The sequence below is a fragment of the Oncorhynchus mykiss genome, chromosome 2 (assembly GCF_057628025.1).
Source record: "Oncorhynchus mykiss isolate SJ-2025 chromosome 2, ASM5762802v1, whole genome shotgun sequence".
In the NCBI taxonomy this organism is placed as follows: domain Eukaryota; kingdom Metazoa; phylum Chordata; class Actinopteri; order Salmoniformes; family Salmonidae; genus Oncorhynchus; species Oncorhynchus mykiss.
Window position 1 is genome coordinate 56,131,264 of NC_143023.1, and position 25,336 is coordinate 56,156,599.

At 41.8% G+C, this 25,336-nt stretch overlaps 1 protein-coding gene across 4 annotated transcripts in view; it reads right to left on the reverse strand.

Annotated features, from left to right (window-relative positions):
• LOC110491965 (hyaluronan and proteoglycan link protein 3) overlaps positions 1–24,134 on the reverse strand; it is a 28,597-nt gene extending 4,463 nt beyond the window's left edge. Inside the window, exons 1-5 of one of the 4 annotated variants that reach the window (XM_021565872.3) lie at positions 23,997–24,134; positions 13,397–13,546; positions 10,812–11,192; positions 9,074–9,376; positions 7,669–8,882 (exon numbers count right to left, since the gene is read on the reverse strand). In XM_021565872.3, coding sequence (XP_021421547.3) covers positions 8,605–8,882; positions 9,074–9,376; positions 10,812–11,192; positions 13,397–13,514 — 1,080 coding nt within the window. In that variant the 5' untranslated portion in view covers positions 13,515–13,546; positions 23,997–24,134 and the 3' untranslated portion in view covers positions 7,669–8,604. Of the gene's footprint in view, positions 1–7,668; positions 8,883–9,073; positions 9,377–10,811; positions 11,193–13,396; positions 13,547–15,466; positions 15,772–23,996 lie in introns of those variants that run through there. The other 3 variants (XM_021565880.3, XM_090202658.1, XM_090202664.1) reach the window with 3 other exon arrangements.
• Positions 24,135–25,336: the final 1,202 nt, after the last annotated feature.

The window sequence follows — 25,336 nt, forward strand, 5'->3', positions numbered from 1 at the left end:
ATTATACTCTGACTAGGGTGGGAAGTGTGACTCAAAGAGATGTTGGACGGGTCAATAAAAATGGATAGTATTCTTTATTTGGGGAGTCCCATCTGAATGGAGTGGGAACGAAACATCCCTCCCCAAGGCACTAGAGTGACACTGAAAGTCAAGAACAAAGTTTTTTTTAAAGTGTTTAGGATTGCAGCTGGATACTCTGAAGTCAAGCACATTTTTTCCCCCCTTAGCTTATGTTTGATAATTAGCTTTTTTTCTAGTGTTGGACCTTAGGACCAAATAGGGAACAACTCCTATATGTGAAGAAAGAGAGACAGAGCAATGTTTGTCTGTTTCGAAATGTCGAACAGAGTACCTCCAACTCTGGCATAGTATTGTGCTCTCATCCTGGACATTTGGGCTATTCTCGGGCACCAAATAATTCAGAACACAGAGACGAGTAGAGGGCGCACTTGCCACAAAGCCTGTTTTAGCATGAAGAAGAGAAAATGGACAACTTCAGAAATGGGGATAGTCCTCAATGGCGATGCCCACGCTGTCACAGAAGTGATCAATGGCAAAGATAGGACGTGTGCTCTCTTTTTTTACCTCTACGCTTCAGAACCATCTGGTGAAAATGCCATCGATGCAACTGTAGCACTATGGGAACAGGCTAGCGTCCAACAATCCATGTGACCTTACAATCCATACGCTCATACACAGATGAGCGTATGTTTGTCTGTTTATTTCTCACTGTGAATTCTCTCAAACGACGCTTTTGATATCAGATATCAAGCATTCTGATTAATGAATAAACAGGGCCTTTGTTTTCCATTCATCTTATTCACGACCCCAAGTCCCCCTGTGTGCAGGAAGGGAATTATGAGGGGTTGAATTGGTACTGAAGCACTTAAAAATTAATTGACACCAGTAGCATAACAAGCTGTGATGGCACAAGGATAGAGGAGGAGGAGTTAGAGGATATGTTAAGTTGACGAGGATCCTTTTGGGTCGAATCATGTTTAACGTTTGGGAAGCAGGGGTTCATACTCAAGCTTCCCTCCCACCCGACTCACGCACGTTCAACAAACACACTCAACCCAACACAATACTCTCACACGTCGGAAGTGATGTCAACATTTGATGAATGGTTGATGGGTGTCTCAGTGCAGAGGGAGGTCACACACACAGACACACAGACCCCCCCCCCCCTCACACACACACAGACACAAACAAACACACAAGAGAGAACGTATGGGTGTGTGCCCGTGTGTGTGTGTGTGTGTGTGTGTGTGTGTGTGTGTGTGTGTGTGTGTGTGTGTGTGTGTGTGTGTGTGTGTGTGTGTGTGTGTGTGTGTGTGTGTGTGTGTGTGTGTGTGTGTGTGTGTTTCAGCACAAAGAACATAGATACATGTGATTATGTTTATACAGTGTGTGACATTCTAATAACGGATTTGGGTGTGAGTATCAAATAAAATCTGAAATCGTCTGTTTCTGTTCAGTAATGTGTCCAAGTTATCTTTGATTTAGGTTTTGTGTATATATGTATATACGTATCATATTATACATTGTATACTATGAATATCATATGGCAATATTGTAAAAACCTTAATCCAACACCTAGCAACCTGGACAAGAGATTTTGGCATAACAAGTAAGGTATTGAATTGGTGGACCCAGTCGCTGGACCGAGCTTCCAGTCCAGATCAGGGCTATCCTCCCAAATTCGTTGAAATATGTAGCTACAGTATTAAGAAATTATAAAAAGTGAAGTACTGTGAGGGCCTGTGCATGCAGTATACTAGAGCAGGTGTTCTCAAACTTTTTGGGGGCCAGTACCCCTTTTGTGACAGCAAATTCATAATTCATAGTCAGAAGACAACTCCAGTGAAATAAGAAATAGCATACAAAGAGTTTAACTATGACTTCGGCAGTGCATGGCCGGACGAACCAAGTCTCAGAACCTGGGAAGGAACATTTCAAAGACCTGCGTATTTGCATCGGAGAGAAAACCGTATCTACAGATATTGTCAACGGGCAGAGAAAAACATTTGCAGCTTTAAAACTAAAACAGTGCATTTATGTAAAAACTAATTGGGGTAATACAAGAAATCTGAGGTGAAAAATGTATAATTGGTGGAGTACTGTGGATGCCAATATTCCTGTGATATCCATGTTGCCCAGAGTTAAGAACATAAGGTGTAGATTAACAATATTACATGTTATTGTATTACACACTCTAAACTTATTACACAGATCCCTTAGCCAAAATTAGTTTAACCTGTTGTTGTTAGTAAAATCCATGAAAAAAAGAAAAAAACATTTTTTTAATATATATATATATATTTTTTTTTAATAAACTCAGCAAAAAAATTAACGGTCCTTTTTCGGGACCCTGTCTTTCAAAGATAATTCGTAAAAATCCAAATAACTTCACAGATCTTCATTGTTTAAACACTGTTTCCCATGCTTGTTCAATGAACCATAAACAATTAATGAACATGCACCTGTGGAATGGTCGTTAAGACACTAACAGCTTACAGATGGTAGGCAACTATGGTCACAGTTATGAAAACTTAGGACATTAAAGAGGCCTTTCTACTGACTGAAAAACACCAAAAGATAGATGCCCAGGGTCCCTGCTCATCTGCGTGAACGTGCCTTAGGCATGCTGCAAGGATATATGAGGACTGCAGATGTGGCCAGGGCAATAAATTGCAATGTCCGTACTGTGAGACGCCTAAGACAGCGCTACTGGGAGACAGGACAGACAGCTGTTTGTCCTTGCAGTGGCAGACCACGTGTAAAAACACCTGCACAGGATCGATACATCCGAACATCACACCTGCGGGACAGGTACAGGATGGCAACAACAACTTCCCAAGTTACACCAGGAACGCACAATCCCTCCATCAGTGCTCAGACCGTCTGCAATAGGCTGAGAGAGGCTGGACTGAGGGCTTTTAGGCTTGTTGTAAGGCAGGTCCTCACCAGACATCACAGGCAACAACTTCACCTATGGGCACAAACCCACCATCAATGGACTAGACAGGACTGGCAAAAGTGCTCTTCACTGACGAGTCACAGTTTTGTCTCACCAGAGGTGATGGTCGGATTCGCGTTTATTGGTCGAAGGAATGAGCGTTACACCAAGACCTGTACTCTGGAGTGGGATTGATTTGAAGGTGGAGGATCCGTCATGGTCTGGGGCGGGGTGTCACAGCATCATCGGACTGAGCTTGTTGTTATTGCAGGCAGTCTCAACGTTGTGCGTTACAGGGCAGACATCCTCCTCCCTCATGTGGTACCCTTCCTGCAGGCTCATCCTGACATGACCTTCCAGCATGGCAATGCCACCAGCCATACTGTTCGTTCTGTGTGTGATTTCCTGCAAGACAGGAATGTCTAAATATACAGTGGGGCAAAAAAGTATTTAGTCAGCCACCAATTGTGCAAGTTCTCCCACTTAAAAAGATGAGAGAGGCCTGTAATTTTAATCATAGGTACACTTCAACTATGACAGACAAAATGAGGGGAAAAAATCCAGAAAACCACATTGTAGGATTTTTTATGAATTTATTTGCAAATTATGGTGGAAAATAAGTATTTGGTCAATAAAAAAAGTTTATCGCAATACTTTGTTATATACCCTTTGTTGGCAATGACAGAGGTCAAACTTTTTCTGTAAGTCTTCACAAGGTTTTCACACACTGTTGCTGGTATTTTGGCCCATTCCTCCATACAGATCTCCTCTAGAGCAGTGATGTTTTGGGGCTGTTGCTGGGCAACACGGACTTTCAACTCCCTCCAAAGATTTTTTTATGGGGTTGCGATCTGGAGACTGGCTAGGCCACTCCAGGACCTTGAAATGCTTCTTACGAAGCCACTCCTTCGTTGCCCGGGAGGTGTGTTTGGGATCATTGTCATGCTGAAAGACCCAGCCACTTTTCATCTTCAATGCCCTTGCTGATGGTAGGCTTTGTTACTTTGGTCCCAGCTCTCTGCAGGTCATTCACTACTGTAGGTCCCCCCGTGTGGTTCTGGGATTTTTTTCTCACCCCACGAGGTGAGATCTTGCGTGGAGCCCCAGATCGAGGGAGATTATCAATGGTCTTGTATGTCTTACATTTCCTAATAATTGCTCCCACAGTTGATTTCTTCAAACCAAGCTGCTTACCTATTGCAGATTCAGTCTTCCCAGCCTGGTGCAGGTTTACAATTTTGTTTCTGGTGTCCTTTGACAGCTCTTTGGTCTTGGCCATAGTGGAGTTTGGAGTGTGACTGTTTGAGGTTGTGGACAGGTGTCTTTTATACTGATAACAAGTTCAAACAGGTGCCATTATTCCAGGTAACGAGTGGAGGACAGAGGAGCCTCTTAAAGAAGAAGTTACAGGTCTGTGAGAGCCAGAAATCTTGCTCGTTTGTAGGTGACCAAATACTTATTTTCCACCATAATTTGCTAATAAATTCATTAAAAATCCTACAATGTGATTTTCTGGATTTTTTTCCCTCATTTTGTCTGTCATCGTTGAAGTGTACCTATGATGAACATTACAGGCCTCTCTCATCTTTTTAAGTGGGAGAACTTGCACAATTGGTGGCTGACTAAATACTTTTTTGCCCCACTGTATATATATATAAATACAGTGGGGAGAACAAGTATTTGATACACTGCCGATTTTGCAGGTTTTCCTACTTAGAAAGCATGTAGAGGCCTGTAATTTTTATCATATGTACACTTCAACTGTGAATGTCAGTTGGCTTTTCATAGCCGATCATTAAGAGTATCTCTACCGCTCCTGCTGTCTCTAGAGAGTTGAAAACAGCAGTTCTGGGACAGGTAGCACGTCCGGTGAACTGGTCAGGGTTCCATAGCCGCAGGCAGAACAGTTGAAACTGGAGCAGCAGTACAGCCCAGTGGACTGGGGACAGCAAGGAGTCATCATGCCAGGTAGTACTGAGGCATGGTCCTAGAGCTCAGGTCCTCTGAGAGAGAGAGAAAGAAAGAGAGAAATTCACAGATGTTGCTTCAATATATCCACATAATTTTCCCGCCTCATGATGCCATCTATTTTGTGAAGTGCACCAGACCCTCCTGCAGCAAAGCACCCCCACAACATGATGCTGCCACTCCCGTGCTTCAAGGTTGGGATGGTGTTCATCGGCTTGCAAGCCTCCCCCTTTTTCCTCCAAACATAACGATGGTCATTATGGCCAAACAGTTATATTTTTGTTTCATCAGACCAAAGGACATTTCTCCAAAAAGTATGATCTTTGTCCCCATGTAAAGTTGCAAACCGTAGTCTGGATTTTTATGGAGGTTTTGGAGCAGTGGCTTCTTCCTTGCTGAGCGGCCTTTCAGGTTATGTCGATATAGGACTCGTTTATACTGTGGATATAGATACTTTTGGACCTGTTTCCTCCAGCATCTTCACAAGGTCTTTTGCTGTTGTTCTGGGATTGATTTGCACTTTTCGCACCAAAGTACTTAATCTCTAGGAGACAGAACACGTCTCCTTTCTGAGCGTTATGACGGCTGCGTGGTCCCATGGTGTTTATAATTGCGTACTATTGTTTGTACAGATGAACGTGGTACCTTCAGACATTTGGAAGTTGCTCCCAAGGATGAACCAGACTTGTGCAGGGCTAAAAACAAATTCTGAGGTCTTTGATTTTCCTATGATGTCAAGCAAAGAGGCACTGAGTTTGAAGGTAGGCCTTGAAATACATCCACATTTACACCTCCAATTGACTCAAATTATGTCAATTAGCCTATCAGAAGCTTCTAAAACCATTACATAATTTTCTGGAATTTTCCAAGCTGTTTAAAGGCACTGTCAATTAGTGTATGTAAACTTCGGGCCCACTGGAATTGTGATACAGTGAATTATAAGTGAAATAATCTGTCTGTAAACAATTGTCATGGACAAAGTAGATGTCCTAACCGACTTGCCAAAACTATAGTTTGTTAACCAGAAATTTGTGGAGTGGTTGAAAAACGAGTTTTAATGACTCCATCCTTAATGACTCCACACTCCAAGTGTGTGTAAACTTCCGACTTCAACTGTATATATCTAGTCACGGACCCCCTGTAGTCCCTCGGACCCCACTTTGAGAACCCCCGTACTAGAGCATTCAGAAGTAAACCTGTCTATCAAAGAGATCAAAAAGCCTATCAAGCTCGTCTTGCCAAGACTGTATCCATCAAGATATTCTCTGATTCCGAATAAGGGTGCCATTCATATAAATCCACACCTTTATATAAACCAGTGGCACATCCCTTACCGTCGCTCTGAGCACAGACTCCCTTTTTTACTATATTTTGACCCCCTCCTGGAATCGCAAAGTGAAAAAAAGAAGCAAGTAATTATCTCTCTTAGGTCTCTAAAGTGAATACCTTCATTGCCGGCAGGCTGACCCAAACAAGCCTGCCCTGTGTGTGTACATGAGGGCAAGCATGCGTATGTGTTTGCATTCACGTGTGTGTGGGGAGGGGGAGGTCTGGGTGTGTGTTTGCCCTCCACCCGTGTTAAGGCAGCAGGACGTGCTTTTTTGGAATCATAAAATTACAGGGACCTCTGTTTGCTCCTCAAGAGAGGGAGGGAGTGTGCTGGTGTAGTACTACCTACTGCCTTTGACTCCCTCTCCAACTTGGGCCCCCTCCATCTGAAGTGCTATACTGAGTGGAACGTGCTGAGGAGGTTCTGTAGAGTGTGGAGTGCAAGTACACACACACATACAAGCACACGCATGCAAACACACACATACCCACACACAGTGCCCCGTTTGTATGGGTCAGTGTGACCCCTTTTACGTCTTTGCCCCATCAGGTTGTAGTACCCTACCGTGCGCCCAACAACGCACCTGTGACAGCAGCGCTCCCTGGTGGTGATTTAATGAATTACACTGCAGGATAATTTCTTTCGCAATCAGCAGGGTCATGTTCATTAGGCACAAAACGAAAGAAAACCAACTGAAACAGGGAAAGACCACTTTTTCAATTTCCATTGAACAAGACCAAGGCACCATTGGCAGGCACACATGATAGAAATACTATTATATTTTAATTCCTGTAGTCAAATGACCAAATCACCCTCCAGTGGCCTCATGGGTGAAATGTTATTCATAATTAATAAACTGTCACACACTGATCGGTTTCACCTCTCTTTGTGATTGTCTCCACCCCCTTCCAGGTGTCGCCCATCTTCCCCATTATCCCCAGGGTGCTTATACCTGTGTTCTCTGTTTGCCTGTTGCCAGTTCGTCTTGCTTGCCAAGTCAACCAGCGTTTTTTCTCAGCCCCTGCTTTTCCCAGTCGCTCTTTTTCTCGCCCTCCTGGTTTTGACCGTTGCATGTCCTGACTCTGAGGCCGCCTGCCTGACCACTCTGCCTGCCCCTGACCCTGAGCCTGCCGACCTGTATCTTTGCCCCACCTCTGGATTATTGACCTCTGCCCTACCCTGACCCTGAGCCTGCCGTCCGGTACTGTTGCCCCACCTCTGGTTTACTGACCCCTGCCTGCCTTGACCTGTCTATTGCCTGCCAATGTTATTAAACCGTTGTTAATTCAACGTTATCTGCCTCTGGGTCTTACCTTCATACCCGATATAAGCATTTTTTGTTTTTGAAACCTTTCAGAAAATCTGGTGTTTGTTATATTTCAGTCTTCTGTTATGTATATAAAGTGCAATATTGGGGTGTAAACTCAAACATGATTTTATTCCATTTAATATATATGCCATTTAGTCAACGCTTTTATCTCAAGAGCCTTACAGTCATGCGTGAATACATTTTGCGTATGGGTGGCCCCAGGTACTGAACCCACAATCCTGCCAACGCAAGTGATATAACGTCAAAGGAGGGAGGACATCATTCATTCGTTAGAAAAGTTATTCATGTCACATAACTTGATTAAAGTCGCATAATATGGATGGAACACTTCAACGTCGTGCTCTCTACAAGGGCTGGTCATAAGATACTGTCAAAACACCTTCCATCATGACATAGTCTATAAACCATCCCCCATCGTCATCAAATGCATCATTCCATTTCAATCCTTATACAAAACAAGACATGGAAAAACATTTTAACATATAAGGATAATCCAGAAATCCAGAAATGTGCCTAGAACTATGAATGACATACATTGAACTGAAAGTGCTGCAGGAACAATGAGATAGCTGCATACAGTTCAACAAAACACCAAGGGAAAGAGCTTGGTTGGACAACAAAATCACTGGCAAAGCATTATGAGGGCGGCGGGCCTTGCAGTGGTTGAACACCTTCCCAGAGTCTGAAATGTAAAGACCCTTTACTGTGACACAAACCTGGCAATACAACACTAAATAGTCCGTTTGTGTATCCGTTCTGGTTGGCGTCTCGGTGGGGAGTGGCGGTATGACTGATATTATGTACAGTATGAGGAGATGTCGACAGTTCACTAGAACTATAAAGTGGACACTGTGAGGGCAGAACTGGCTAATGCTAACTAGCATCCAGGCATGGGTTGTGTAACAGTGCACCGTTTGTGATGAATGGGGAAGTTGTATGTGCTTTCTGTTGTACTGTAGTTGTGCTCTTTGCTATTATTGTCCTCTGGTTTTTGTTGAGTGGAAGTTGAGGGGAGGTTTACCGATTGCAGTAGACACTGTATTTCTGATGCAGAGGGGGGAATCCCAAATTCCGCACCCCCGGTTCTGAAGGGCCGCAGTTAGGGCGGGCCTTTGCAATGGGGTAACGGATGCTCCCATCAGCCAACCAGCCTGCGTCGCAGCGGTCCAATCCCATGAACCGCCAGGCGGCATAGAGCTGGCCCACCTTTGCGATGTGACCGCCGTCTGTGGTGCATGCCGCCACCGCTTCGGTGAAGTTGAGCTTACGGGGACCTTTCAGGAAGTAAACTGTCCCTATGACGGAAAAGAGAGACAGGAGATTCTAGTAAGTTCTGAGCAAGTCGAAGGAGAGGACAGATTAAAACAAGTTGGACAATTCCAATCATTCACATTTCTCCTGTTACACTTATTGTTTGCGGAAGTGTTTTGCATGTGTTTTGTTTCCCGAGGCGAGATGTTTTATGGAGAGCAACACGCACACTAACCCTTGGGGGCGGCTGAGAAACAGAAGGCGTCAAAGCGGTGGAGGTGGCGGTGACGTTGTCCATAACTACGGAGACCGGAGGCTAAGTCCACGCCCCCACAGGCCTCCCGCGGCGTGGTGATTGGGTACTGAGCCGTCCCGTCAGCTAACCAGCCGGCGTTGCACCAGTCCAGCCCCTCCTCCCAGGCGGCGAAGAGCTGCTCAAAGGTGGCCAGGGTTGAGTCCTGCTCCTCACATGCACGCTGGGCCCCCAGGAAGTTGAAATGGTAGCGTCCCATCTTGGAATGGTAGGGAAATACCACTCCTATAACAGGGATAAAGTGAGACATTTGCTGGAGGGGTTAAAGTGCTATAGGATCCAGCAACTGTCCTTTTCAGTGAAAAAATGCCATTCATGACACTCGTAAGGACATTAGGTTGAAGGCCATTTAATAAATAGACCATAGCTGGAACTAGGGATGTGAACGTTTCAACGTTTCAACAAAATTGGGATCGTTACCGTTTAGAGAAACTAACTAACCTATTATTTTATTTTTTTAAACACAGTGCAGTTATCACAAAACTACCACTAAAAGGTTCCCGATCATCATCTTAAAGGGAAACATTTCGATTCAACGAATACCTAATGCAGCAATGCCGTAAGGTTCGTACGAGATATGCATATTTCAAATGATTTGCCACGGATATAAAGCGCTCCGCACTCCCATCATTGTTAACAGTTGGGAAAATGGCAGAGAGTGAGACAGGGACGCGACAGCAGCGAAGTCCTGCGTGGCAATACTTTGAGAAGTCCAATGAGGAGCTGGCGAAATGCAAACTTTGTGAGGTGGATTTGAGCTACAGTGGAAGTTCAGGTGCAATGCTGAACCATCTGAAAAGGGAGGCACCGTGAGCCCCAAGTCATTGCTACCCCCAACAACAGACATTAGAAATGCTCTTTGCACAAAATAAGTGCAATAAAGGATGGAGTGAAAAAGTCACAGCGCTGATTACAGAAATGATTGCAGTTGATATGCAGCCATTGTCAATGGTAGAGGATGTCCACTTCAATGCCCCGATGGCATATAGATGCCATGTTGAAAAACATTGACGGCCCGGAGGGAGAAATTGTACAATGATTGCTCTGCAAGTACACAGCTCAAGCTCTCAATGTCAAACCCCCTATACATGGCATTAACAACAAATTGTTGGACGCCTATGAACACGCTGTCGTACATCACTGCAATGAGCCATCACGTTGACGAGAAGTGGGATATGAAGTCCCATGTACTGACTGACTGATACACAGCAGAGAGCCTAAAAACGTAATTAACTACCATCATTGCTGAGTGGGTGAGGGACAGCAGTAAGTGCCGCCTGGTAGCCATGACTGAGGTAGATTGAACTGCATTGCCCCCTAGTGGTCATATGCAGGACCATTATTGTGAATTCACATGTTTAAAAAAATATATACAGTACCAGTCAAAACCTACTCATTCAAGGGTTTTTCTTTATTTTACCATTTTCTACATTGTAGAATAATAGTGAAATAAAACTATGAAATAACACATATGGAATCATGTAGTAACCAAAAAAGTGTTAAAAAATAAAAATACATTTTATATTTAAGATTATTGTACTGTATATTATAATTTTAATGTTTAAACTATTTTAAAAAATGGCTGTTTAAATGTTAAGAACATTTTTACATTTGTCACATTTAGAGCTGAGGGAGCTGACAGACAGACAGAAACACACACCTCGCAGCTCCAGCTCCACCGTCACGCTCTCGTCTTCTAGCCCGTCGATGATCTCACAGCGGTAGCGGCCCGTGTCGTTCTGGTGCAGCTCGTTGATCACCAAAGACATGTCCCCCGGTGCCGCCCGATGCAGGCGCACACGCCCCTGGAAGCTGCCGTAGCTACGGTGACGGTTGCCCATGGCGACCATCACGTCTGTTTCGTGGGCGGTCTTACCCGCGCCGTTGGCGGGTAGCCAAGACCATTTGACCCGGGTCCGGCGGGGGCCGTTGATCTCGGGCTCGTAGCGGTAGTGACAGGGCAGGGTGATGTTACTGCCCCTGGCTGCTGACACCGAGGGCTGGGGGGACTCCACGTGGAGACGCACCCTCTTAATGTAGACTTGAGAAGAAACAGACAAGGACAGGACACAGGATAGATAAGAGTTATGCAGTAGAGTAGATACTGGATAGGAGCCAGGAACTTTTCCTGACCATGTGATCAAACCAGAGCCCCTGTAGTAAGTAAGAACCTGGGTCTGCCTTCAGTGTACAGTGCCTTGCAAAAGTATTCACCTCCCCTTGGCATTTTTCCTATTTTGTTGCATTACAACCTGTAATTGAAATGGATTTTTATTTGGACTTCATGTAATGGACATACTCAAAATAGTTCAAAAACAGTTCAAATTGGTGAAGTGAAGAAAAAGGTTTGAAAAAAAAAAAATTATAATAAAAATGTGGTGCGTGCATATGTATTCACCCCCGTTGCTATGAAGCCCCTAAATAGGATCTGGTGCAACCAATTATCTTCAGAAGTCACATAATTAGTTAAATAAAGTCTGTGTGCAATCTAAGTGTCACATGATCTGTCACATGATCTCAATATATATATATATATATATATATATATACACCTGTTCTGAAAAGCCCCAGAGTCAGCAACACCACTAAGAAAGGGGCACCACCAAGCAAGCGGCACCATGAAGACCAAGGAGCTATTCAAACAGTTCTGGGACAAAGTTGTGGAGAAGTACAGGATCTGGGTTGGGTTATAAAAAAATATCCCAAACTTTGAACATCCCACGGAGCACCATTAAATCCATTATTTAAAAAATTGAAAGAATATGGCACCACAACAAACCTGCCAAGAGAGGGCCGCCCACCAAGACTCACGGACCAGGCAAGGAGGGCCTTAATCAGTGAGGCAACAAAGAGACCAAAGATAACCCTTAAGGAGCTGCAAAGCTCCACAGCGGAGATTGGTGAATCTGTCCATAGGACCACTTTAGGCTGTACACTCCACAGAGCTGGGCTTTACTGAAGAGTGGCAAGAAAAAAGAAAGAAGAAGAAGAAAATAATATGCAAACACGTTTGGTGTTCGACAAAAGGCATGTGGGAGACTCCCCAAACATATGGAAGAAGGTACTCTGGATAGATGAGAGTAAAATGTAGCTTTTTGGCCATCAAGGAAAACGCTATGTCTGGTGCAAACCCAACACCTCTCATCACCCCGAGAACATAATAATGTTTTTCATCGGCAGGGACAGGGAAACTGGTCAGAATTTAATGAATGATGGATGGCTCTAAATACAGGGAAATTCTTGAGGGAAACCTGTTTCAGTCTTCCAGAGATTTGAGACTGGGATGGAGGTTCACCTTCCAGCAGGACAATGACCCTAAGCGTACTGCTAAAGCAACACTCGAATGGTTTAAGGGGAAACATTTAAATGTCTTGGAATGGCCTAGTCAAAGCCCAGACCTCAATCCAACTGTGGTATGACTTAAAGATTGCTGTACACCAGCAGAACCCATCCAACTTGAAGGAGCTGGAGCAGTTTTGCCTTGAAGAATGGGCAAAAATCCCAGTGTCTCAATGTGCCAAACTTATAAAGACATACCCCAAGAGACTTACAGCTGTAATTGCTGCAAAAGGTGGCTCTACAAAGTATTGACTTGGGGTGGTGAATAGTTATGCACGCTCAAATTTTCAGTTTTTTTGTTGTCTTATTTCTTGTTTGTTTCACCCCACAAAATGTTTTTGCATCTTCAAAGTGGTAGACATGTTGTGTAAATCAAATCATACAAACCCCCCCAAAAATCTATTTTAATTCCAGGTTGTAAGGCAATAAAATAGGAAAAATGGGGGGGGGTGAATACTTTCGCAAGCTACTGTATTTGGGTCTTCCCATGTAATCAGACCCTTTTTGGAACTCTTGGGAATGGTGCGTCTATAAAATCTAACCTGCTCTCAGTTTTGCATGTGTACTGACAAAACATACTGTGTAGCACATATTGTATAAATGAACACCACTCTAGATGGTGTGTTGTCTGCTACAACTTAGGCATGGTCAGGCTTGTCACACGCAATGGAATGGTCTTTGATCCTACATATGAAGAGGCTCCACTTAAGATCATTATACCCTTTTAACATTATCGTGCCAATCCAAACCAAACTGTGCTAAAACTGGTATTTTCTTTTCACATTCTCTTTTCCAGCAGTTTCAGAAAATGTTGGCGGATGTATCGTCAGATCCGAGCCAAGCTGTACTGGGCTGACTAGTGTGAACAGGTTATTTGTGTATTTATGAAAATACTGTATTACATACTCTCTCCGTTGCCATCGCCGTCCATAACGTCATGGTAGAAGAAGCCGTTGTTGTATACGGGGAAGGCGTGGTTGGAGACCAGGAGGTACATCCAGACGACCAATAGGGGGCTCAACATCCTTACAGTGGAACACTGGGATCTGACTTCCTCTGCAAGGGATTCATGTCAGTACATGTTTTAATGGTGACTAGATGGTCCAACATGGTACATTCCACTCAATTGTCCCCTATCTTATCAAATCCATAGCCGTGGGAAGTAGTTTGGGGGGGGGGGGGGGGGGGGGGGGGGGGGGGGGGCGTCAGTTCAGCTAAACATAGGGTGTGGCAAAATGAAGCTCATTTTACTGTATGTCTACACCATTTAAAAACGTTCAAATGCTATTTGGAGAACAGCAAAAACAAACATGTCCCCCGGACTTTATCATCTCAATATTAGGTTTAAAGGTTTGTGGGATGGTGTGTGTATAATGTACTACTCAACCTCATCAGACATAGGTTACATTGACTAATTTAGCCTATTTGTGGGAACAGTGCAACATGAAATGGACGCATAAAACACACTATCAAGGCCGACTCCAAATACCGACATCAATGTGAAATACCGACATCAATGTGAAAGTAAGCGGATCATAAAACAGCTGACTGTGAATGCAAACTATGCCAGATAAATCCGACACATGCATTGAAATAAAAGGCATATACCAAAGGAATTATTTAAGCCTACAAATTGACAAAATCAATTAGCACGCTAGAATTAGGCTATTCTACAGAACACGTGTTTGGTTCAATCTTGATCAATCTTCCTTTCTTTCCTATCCACCCCCAATGACAATCCTATTTTCTCCATCAATATGAAAATAGCCTTTGCACATGCCTGTCTCACTCTGCACACCAGTGCTAGTCAGTGCTTATTATTGACCTCCAGGGGACCCACAACCAATGTTCCCTCCAAAAAAAATTGGGCACTGAGCAAATTTCAGGTCTGCTGAGTGTAAACTTGAACGTTGTGAAAATTCTGTGCAACTTCCAGCACGTGTTTACTGTGAACACCGAGGCTGTATCCGCTTTAAGTTACAGTTTTACTGTGAACACTGAGGCTGTATCCGCTTTAAGTTACAGTTTTACTGTGAACACTGAGGCTGTATCCGCTTTAAGTTACAGTTTTACTGTGAACACTGAGGCTGTATCCGCTTTAAGTTACAGTTTTACTGTGAACACCGAGGCTGTATCCGCTTTAAGTTACAGTTTTACTGTGAACACCGAGGCTGTATCCGCTTTAAGTTACAGTTTTACTGTGAACACCGAGGCTGTATCCGCTTTAAGTTACAGTTTTACTGTGAACACTGAGGCTGTATCCGCTTTAAGTTACAGTTTTACTGTAAACACTGAGGCTGTATCTGCTTTAAGTTACAGTTTTACTGTGAACACCGAGGCTGTATCCGCTTTAAGTTACAGTTTTACTGTGAACACTGAGGCTGTATCCGCTTTAAGTTACAGTTTTACTGTGAACACTGAGGCTGTATCCGCTTTAAGTTACAGTTTTACTGTGAACACTGAGGCTGTATCCGCTTTAAGTTACAGTTTTACTGTGAACACTGAGGCTGTATCCGCTTTAAGTTACAGTTTTACTGTGAACACTGAGGCTGTATCCGCTTTAAGTTACAGTTTTACTGTGAACACTGAGGCTGTATCCGCTTTAAGTTACAGTTTTACTGTGAACACTGAGGCTGTATCCGCTTTAAGTTACAGTTTTACTGTGAACACTGAGGCTGTATCCGCTTTAAGTTACAGCTTTAACAGTGGCCATGTAGGCTACTGTGGCTATTTGATCATAATGTAGGCCTACCAGAGTGGCAAAAACAATGGAGAAAATGCACCCCATAACATTTTTACATGGAACTAGCTGTTCTATCATTCAACCTACAGCAGCAGCCAATGTGTGAGTTCAATGTAGGCCTACATTCCATGAGACTTCTGGAAAAAAAACATGCAGGGCTTGACATTAACCTGTTTATCTCAAAATACAACACTGCCCCTTTAAGACAAAAAAAAGCTCTTTATCTGACTCACTTTTCAAAGATGAATACAAACGTATATGTTATGTCCTCTTGAAGCAATCACTTCTATTGCTGACTTCAAATGATCTATAACTTGGCTACTAACTCACCAACTAGCAAAGGATATGAACAAAATGTGCACATGTGGCTACATGCAGCTCTCGCTTTGTTCTCAAAACAAGCGCATCTACTCACGACCGCTCATGCTGTAAACATGATCAACCGGTTGGTGACCACTGCGCTATAAAGTTGAATGAAGTTCAATCTTGTGTTTCTCTCTGGGGATGATATTTCTGCGCGGAAGTCTCGGGCTACTGTGGCGCAGTTTAAAGGGAACATTGCCCACAACCCAATTATTATTATTATTATTTCTGGCGGCAAGTGGGGAGGCCCCCAACCAAAACCCAAAGGCATAAACCATGGCCAAATGTGTAGAATAAGCAGAACATTTGCTTTAAAAATATTTCATTTGTTTTTGCACAGTTGTACTAAGGACAAATAACGTGCAATGAATACAAATAAACCGAAATACAGGCTATAATTGTTCAGTCAGTGTTTCGTCCAGCAGCTAATGCTGTGTTCACGTGCTATCAGAGTTATCGGTAATTTCCTATGTCGGACCGGGAAGTTTCACTTGAATGACTCACCAAATCGGAATTACAAGGGGTCACTGAGAAAATGTTGTTGTCCGAGTTGCCGAGTTTCACCACTGACCTTAAACCCTTTCAACCAACAGATGACAACAAGTCGGTTTTTGACAAATACAATATGGGTAATGTAGCTAGTTTTACCATATTGTCAATGTTAAGCAAGCTAGCTAACTGTACTATAAGCAACGTTAGTTAGCTTATCAAACTAGTTCAAATCTTATTGGTTGAATATTGTTCCGACCAAAAAGCACATGAATGAAACAAAGTTGTATTTCCAACATCCAAAATAAGAAGTAGGACGCTCCGAGAAGCACGTGAACGCAGCATGTCAAATTTGAGGGGAATTGTGGACTTTGTGAGGTACCAAATTTTACACACAGCTAGAACAAGTCCTTAGAAGTGTTTTTAGCAACAGTGCCATCGCAGAGTTTTAAAACCCATGCAGTCTTTTTATTTGTAATATATCCTTGAACGTCTAATCAATCATTGTGTATGTTTATTTATTGAATATAACCCCAAAATATATTTTTAATAATTGATATCCCTGGGCCTTCTTGCTCAGTCCGACAGTGTGGGCGTGGGGATACAAATTAGATTTTATATTTACATATAAAGTCTAAATGAAGTCTAAAACCCACCCCCTTACCCCTTAGGAAAAAAGTCACATGGTTTTCAACCTGTCAGTTGGAGCTGGAGTTGAACTATGAAAGCAGCGAACTTCCACAGGTGTGTAGACTACTCTGTTTTGTCATCAAAATACATCATGCACCCTAATTTGCTATATTATTGTTTTACTGTTTTCAATAGGTCACCAGAAGATGCAGACAGGTCCCAGAACAGCCTGTTTGCAGGGTGGATCATTCTGGCCTATACCCTGTCTACTGTCTATTCATTGCAGTAAAACATGATTATCTACAGGGCATACTATAGGCCTATGGCTAGCTAATAGCAACATAGTCATCTTTCTAAAATAAATTTGACATCATAATGATGGCATAGTTGTTTTCTTAAATGATAATGCCCTCGAAGCCAATATATCCCCCAAACATCGGCTTCGAGGGCATTATCTATTTTATACAACGGGTTACCAACAGATTCAAATAATGATTGAACATTTCAGTAAAAACTTTATTTTGATGAATTTACTCATACTATTTCATCCTTCCATGAGATATAGTCCGAACACAAATCTAGGGTTGCTACCCAAGGTGGCTGGTCGTTCATTCTGTAGGTTAGGTTGCCAGAGACGCGACCAAGTCTTTTTCTCCTAAATATAGGAGACACAGCCCAGTCGTTCGTTCTAAATATTCCGTTGCCATGATGGCTGGCAAAGTTCTCATCTCTAGCTTGCTAGCTAGTCAACTTTGGCTAACACAGTCACATCAAACACTGCAGCCAGAATAAGAGCAAAGTAGCCGCATTTGCGTTTGTTTAAGCTGTTTTCTATTGACATTTTATTTTTGGTATACATACATAAGAATCAGCTAATGATGTGACATTTCACCTGGCTTGTTTCCAAGCCACAGTTTTGACTAAACCTTCCTCAGTGCCAATCGAAAAATGCATTGAGTAGAACTTTTAGTCGGGCATCAGTCTTCAATAATAACATTCAAAATTAAACACGCGACCCATGAATTGCATGTTATTTACTTTTAATAATATATAGATGAATAACTGTCTCTAGACCAGGGTTTCCCTAACTCGGTCCTCGGAACCAACAGGGGGCCCGTTTTGGTCTTTGCCCTAGCACTGGACAGCTGATTCAAGTAATCAACTAATCATCAAGCTTTGATCATTTGAATCAGCTGTGTAGTGTTAGGGCAAAAACAAAAACGTGCAACACTTGGGGCCCCTAGGGCCGAGTTTGGGAAAACACTGCTCAAGACACTTACTTCTTGAATGGTTACTGCCACTGTCGGGTGAAAGATGGGTGGATGGAGGATCAAGCTGCTGGTAAATCCACATGTGTATCAATACATAGCCTGATTTGCAATGCAGTCCAATGCGAAGTGTGCTCATATGCCCATGGATTGAATTTCTCTGACCAAATCAGACAACGTTATTGTTGGATGGAAAACAGTGCAAAGAAACTGTCTTGCAGCCAGCTACTGCACAATTGATCTTGCTTTTTCTCATTGCTTTAAAGTGAGAAATGTTTGGTCTTTGGTATCTTAACTCTGCATGCTGCAAACAATGAGGGGCCAGCAGCAATGTAGGAGGATATTTAAGCAATAAGGCCAGAGGAGGTATGGTACATGGCCGATATACCATGGATAAGGGCTGTTCTTATGCACTACGCAACGCAGAGTGCCTGGACACAGCTCTTAGCCGTGGTATATTGGCCATATACCACAAACCTCTGAGTTTCCTTATTGCTATTATAAACTGATTACTAACAGAAATAGACATAAATAAATACACACTGTCATACCCATTATATACGGTCTCTTCCAGCCAATCAGCATTCAGGGCTTGAACAACCCGGTTTATAAATGCAAATAACAGATCTATTGTCATTCAAGGCATTTCTTTCAAACAGCTCTTATATAAAAAGGGTATTATCATCATTTTCACAATTTCAGTGTTATTTCAACTTTATAGTGTGGAAATCTCATCAAAATGTAAATCACATTTTAACTGCACTGCCCTTCTGCATTGTCGGTTAAGGACTTGTAAGTAAGTATTTCACGTTGTATTCAGCGCATGTGACAAATAAAATGTGATTTGATTTGAATATTACCCCGAACTGGTTGCCAACCATCTCCATGGGGCCGTATTGGACAGGGTTCATATGGCCATATCTCCATAAATAACTGGTTGCCAACCATCTCCATGGGGCCATATTGGACAGGATTCACATGGCCATATCTCCATAAATAACTGGTTGCCAACCATCTCCATGGGGCCATATTGGACAGGATTCACATGGTCATATCTCCATAAATAACTGGTTGCCAACCATCTCCATGGGGCCATATTGGACAGGATTCACATGGCCATATCTCCATAAATAACTGGTTGCCAACCATCCCCATGGGGCCATATTGGACAGGATTCACATGGTCATATCTCCATAAATAACTGGTTGCCAACCATCTCCATGGGGCCATATTGGACAGGATTCACATGGTCATATCTCCATAAATAACTGGTTGCCAACCATCTCCATGGGGCCATATCGGACAGGGTTCACATGGCCATATCTCCATAAATCATTGGTACATAAGGCCCAATAATGACTTAACGGGTTAGAGAACACAAGAAAATGGCATTCTAGGTGACTACCTCATGAAACAATGTTTTTGCCTGTTTGCATGTTATTTTGGCATTAAGTCCTTTTTTTTCTCTCTATTGGGTTATTGACTGTATGTTTGTTTATTCCATGTGTAACTCTGTGTTGTTGTTTGTGTCGCACTGCTTTGCTTTATCTTGGCCAGGTCGCAGTTGTAAATGAACTTGTTCTCAACTAGCCTACCTGGTAAAATAAATAAATAAATGTCAGTTTAAAAACAATGTAAAACATTTAATTAATTTAGTTAATAAAGCCGCATACAAACATGGATGGTCTCATGGTCTTGCTTTGCGCCGTGAGTGGCTCAGTGTTCTGTCACTCATGGGGACACTACTTCACTGCAAAATCGACATGTAGAGATTGAAAAATTCAAGCCCCTAGGGTGCTGCCATAGAGTTACATTAGAAGTGCCCATCCAAGAAGGCTCAAGGTTATTGGCCACAGATAAAATTATGTAAAATCAGGTTATATCTACCGTAGCTTTGATTGGACTGATCATGTCAACATCATTTCAAAATCTTAGCTAGCAAGCTAGATAAGCAGTCATCATCATGAATCAAGTCGACAACCTACTGGCATATCCTTTTCAATCCTTGTTATAGGAATGGAAATTATAGATAAAACGTATCAGTGCTCATCGGCCTTTGGACATAAACATTACACAACAAGTTGGAAACCGCAAATTCAACAATGAGTGGTTTGAAATGAAGCCACCGATAACTGCAAGCATTGCACAGCAATCACTAGCCTGCTATTCAGTGGAGTGGGTGTGTGGTCCAAGTCTGGGTTTACGGGTCTCTTTTCCAAGCTTAAAAGGATAAACATTCAACACCATGGACCATAAAAGGTTGAATACATTGGCCATGCTGTCAATCCAGCATGACTTCTGCCACATTCAAAACAACTGGAAACTCGGAACTGGGAAATCTCAGACTTCAGTGAGTTCAAGACAACTGGAACTCTGAATAAACCGAGCTCTGACTGGGAAAATATGTTTTGAACGGTCATCAAACTCAGAATAACAGGTCGGGAACTTAGGCCTCTTTCTAGAGCTCTGACCTGAAGATCACTGACGTCATGATTCGACCTTGTTTTTTTTCCAAAGTCCCAGTTGTCTTGAAAGCACCATAAATCCGGAGACTGCCAGACTTTGATGACAAAGTTTGATGACAAAATTTGCCCATGACGGACCGCCGCCCCACCTTCCTGTCCAAGTGAGAATAGCACAACAAGGAGTCCAAAAATGTATTGTATGCTGCTACATAGATGATGTAAGGGAGATATGTACATTGTACCTAAGAAAGTAATACTAAGTGTATGTTGTGTAGTAAGCTGATAGTAGCCCATGTGCTTCACCCTAATAATCTGGTTCCTTTCCCCCTCATAATTTAGCCTACTGTTCTGACTTGGTGGTGCACATGTAATCTATAGCCTGTTTTAGATAAATGTAATCATCAAATATTGGAAGACCTTTCATTGTCTGCATATATGCCCCCTTTATTTATCCCACGGTTCTGACTTGGTGTACAGGGAGAATGCTGTAAGAACGGCCCATGTTCTGAATTCTGCTCTGTACATTTCAAAAGTGCTGAACAAATAGTTATATTGACTACGTCCGTCCTAGCTCGCTCATTAATGTCTTATTCGAAATTACAGATGGACTCTTATCCGCTCGTTGTCCCCTTATGCCATAATTTGTACATCTCAATTGTCAGTAGAAACCACATTTGTTTAAGCAAGTCAGCAGTATCAGCTCTGATTTTTTTAAATGTAGTAAATGCAGCTGAATGAACTGTTTCGCTGCCAGACAAGGCTCTGCTAATAGCTAGGTGTAGGTAGCAGTGGTAAAGATTCACTCCATGGTTCTGAAAAGAAAGCACTGTTTGTCACCATTATAGTGCCATCTGTGTATTGTTTAGTGTTGTGTAGTTGCTTTGCTGGCATGCATCTTATTTTATTTTTTAAAGTTTGGCCCACCAAGATTTACATGCTAAAATCGCCACTGGCTATATGAGAGATGATAGACTTACAGTAAGTGTTCAGATTTCAGGCTACTATTCAACTTAACCCATCTGAACAGTAGGCTTGCCATTTTTAAGTCAGTATTGTGACTGTAGAATCTGTATAACATCTCACAATCATCACACATAACATAGCCAGCACTGCTATTATCCTATTTTACCTCCCAAGCATTAGGCTACTGTCCTGGCCCTCCTTCTATTTATTTTCAACTCTCCATTTCATATCTTTCCTCTTATTGAATTCAAGTGTGACAACGCCGTTTTTGCCTCAGTGGATTGATGTTAACTTTTTCTGCCCAAGTTCCAGGGCCTACCGTGACATTCCGGGGTTTCTATTGTTGTAAAGACATGTAAAATACATAATTTGCATGAACATAACCAATCATGATGCTTTCATCGTATTCTTGTCAAACAAATCACTTCCTGTCCATGTTCATCCACCCCAAAATAATTCCAGCATCCAAAAGTGCACATTTGATGAATGGAAAGTGACACCAAAAAAGTGTAATGAAATTTGGCTTATTGCCTGAATTATTCGATTTTGTCTTGCTGACAAAATGACATTTTTTGTAGAAATATCACGCCTTGACCTTAGCTATCTTTGTTTTCTTTATTATTTTGGTTAAGTCAGGGTGTGACTAGGGTGGGTATGTTAGTTTTTGTAGATCTGGGTTTTTTGTAAGTCTAGGTATATGTCGGTCTATGGTGGCCTGATATGGTTTCCAATCAGAGGCAGCTGTTTATCATTGTCTCTAATTGGGGACCATATTTAGGTAGCCATTTTCCTGAGGTATTTGTGGGTTCTTGTTTATGTGTAGTTAGTTACCTGTCAGCACTTGTTTATATAGCGTCACGGTTAATTTTTGTTAGTTTGTTTAGTGTTTAGTATATGCATACCACGCTGTGCCTTGGTCTCCTCCATACAACGAGCGTGACAAGAAAGAAAAGTTGGGACACCTGAAAGGGGGCTGAGATACAAAGCAGGACTGTCCAGGGCTGACAGTCCTGGGATATATATATTTTTTAACCATGTACAGAGGGTGTTCATTTAATATGGAATAAACTTTTTTTTCTTCATTTCTGTATCGACTCCCCTGGGGCCCCATAATTCGCACTCTGATCCAAACAATTTTTCATGTGGATTCATTTTGGCACACAAATGTGAATATATTTTCACTTCTTTTCAGTATTTTACATGTATACACAATGTTTTCTGATTGCAACCCAGCCAGCACATAACGTTCTGAGAACCATATGTTTTTTAGAGCTTGGTGAGAGCATGGTTTTGCTATGGTTATTTTGCATAAAACCTTCCCACAACTTTCTGGGAATGGTGCAGGATAGTTGCTTGGCTCTGGAACATTCTCAGAACATTTTAAGGAACTTGACAAAAAAAGTTTTATTTCATTGGTATCTCATAACTTTTGCTAAAAGTGTTGGTAATGGTCTAGGAACGTTCTCCAACTGGTTTGATATTGGGAATGTTCTGAAATAGTTCAGAGAACATTAAGAAACAACATTCCTCTATGGGAATTTCAGTACTTCAGCATAATGTTTTCTGCAGGTTTCCTCATGGTTCTATTTAAAGTCAAATTCTCAGAACATTAAGAAAACTTTCCATAAAACCACAAGAAAAGAGTAATGTTTAAAGAACATTCTGTGAATGTTATTTAAAAACATCCGCAATGCAGTCTCGGTGTCAACCAAGCTCTCTCGAGCCTCTATCTTGGTAAGTGTGTTGGCCGTGCCCAATTATTGGCCACACCTAATCTTAATGAGTGCTTGTTTTCTTTGAAATGGGGTCTGTTTAAATAGACTCAAATTAGCAGCTTTGTATGAGTAAAAAAACACATGGCAAATCAATGAATAGACAACAGAAGATCATGGGTTTGAATCTCATTGACACCTTGCCACAATAAAAAATATAAAAAATGTTTGCATTATTAAAGCCGAAGAAAATGTATTTCCATGTGTCCTATCTGTGTTTGGAGTTCAAAATATGTAATAAGCTAGTAGTGTTATTAAAAGTATAATTGAAACATTCAGTGAAAGTTAAGGAAGTTCTAAAAAATAATCTCCAAATAACCTTTACATTTCGTTCAAAACATTATCATTTAGAGAATGTTGTCAGAACATTATTTACTTACGTTCAAATATCCTATCATTTCTATATCATTTCTATTCTCAGAAAGTCAATAAAATCCTCACAGGAAAACTTTCAAGGAACCTTTCTCAGAACATCCCTGCAACCCCCCAAAAATGTATGTTCACAGAACAGACGATATTTTTCCTTGTGTTACTTTTTTTTTTTATATCAGTTTTACCAGTCAGAAGCGTATGGTTTCTTTACCTGAACCAATGGGAAATCAAAAACTTACTTTCCCGTAGCTTAGTTGTCTTATTCTCTCTAACAAGTATTTATTATTTAATTGTCCATCTAATTTGATTGGTTATCACTTTTAAGTTGTGGTGGCAAAGTAGGCTAATTTAAAGCTATACATTATTCAAGTATCTATTTGGCATCACTCAAAAGATTTTAGTTTAACTCGAATTAAGGTCGTAAAAAGAAGACTTACTTACAGATTGTAAAGATGTACGTTGTTCTCCGGCCAGAAAATGGACAACGTCGTGTCAATTAATGTTCCCCTGATGTTACTTTGTGAGACAGTTACGCTGTCTGTCGGGGCAATTCATCCCATTGCGATTTTCAGGGAGAACACGAGTTGCGACGCATTGAGAGGAAAGTGACCTCATCGATCGCAACAACAACAACAAAAACGGGCATAAGAGCATAAAAGCTGCGTTTACTATTGCATAACATGGGGATATATCACAACAATGTACTTATTGATATTTTCAATATTCCCTTTACTAGCCCACCATCATTTACAGGTGCATGTAATGCCATTTTTAATCCAATAATTAATAAATCAATCAAATGTATTTGACATGGCCTTTTTACATCAGCAGTTGTCAAAGTGTTTTACAGATATCCAGCCTAGAACCCCAAAGAGCAGACACGCATCCAATAGTTTATGGTTTTCCCATATTCTTTTTAAACACCTGGGCAACCTCAATGAGGATATGTTTCTCATGACTGAGCCACATACTTTAATGTTCATATTGATATGAAATATGCAATCCCTTGAAATTAACTAATGTTAACTAATTAATGTTTTATCAGCTTGAAACAATATGCCTATGCCACAAATAATTTCCTAAATGAATTAACTCCACTTCCAGAGTAGAATAAATAGATTTTTGGCCTATGCAAATCCTGACAAATATGAATGAGCGATCTGTATTCACATGTTCAAGATTCTCAATGAGGCTTTGGTTTATGGGTATTCTCTCTGAAAATGAAGTAGTTAGCTAAATCCTGTATGTGAAGCATATTCTTTGACTCATGTTTTGCCTCGACCTTGAATGGCACCGTCAATATTGTCACGTGGGCTCATATTTCTGTGGAAGGCTGAAATAATACCAGCAGTGTTGGAAAACAGAGACAATTCCAGTTCTCCTCAGAAACCTCCGAAATGTGTTTTCCACTGTAAATAGCTGAGCGAAGTATAGAAGTTATCATAGCGCAGATGTGAGATGTTTTCCTACTTTCCTACACATGCTAAGCCCATAGGGAGCTAGAGGGTGCATACTACCTCTACACATGCACATACACACATAAAACCTATGCACACGCACCCACACACCCCTCTGTCACCCCACCTCAAGTTCAAGAGCGAGACCCCTACACACGCTATGGTCTTCCCCCCTGCTTCCTATGGGAGGAGCCCTGTCTACATCCAGCTAATATTTTAGTGTCACTGGTGCCTGTTCTTCAACCGCCTCAGTAGTGATGTCACATAATGTATTTAGTCACACGTTATAGTCACACGCACACACATAATAGAAACACTAAACAC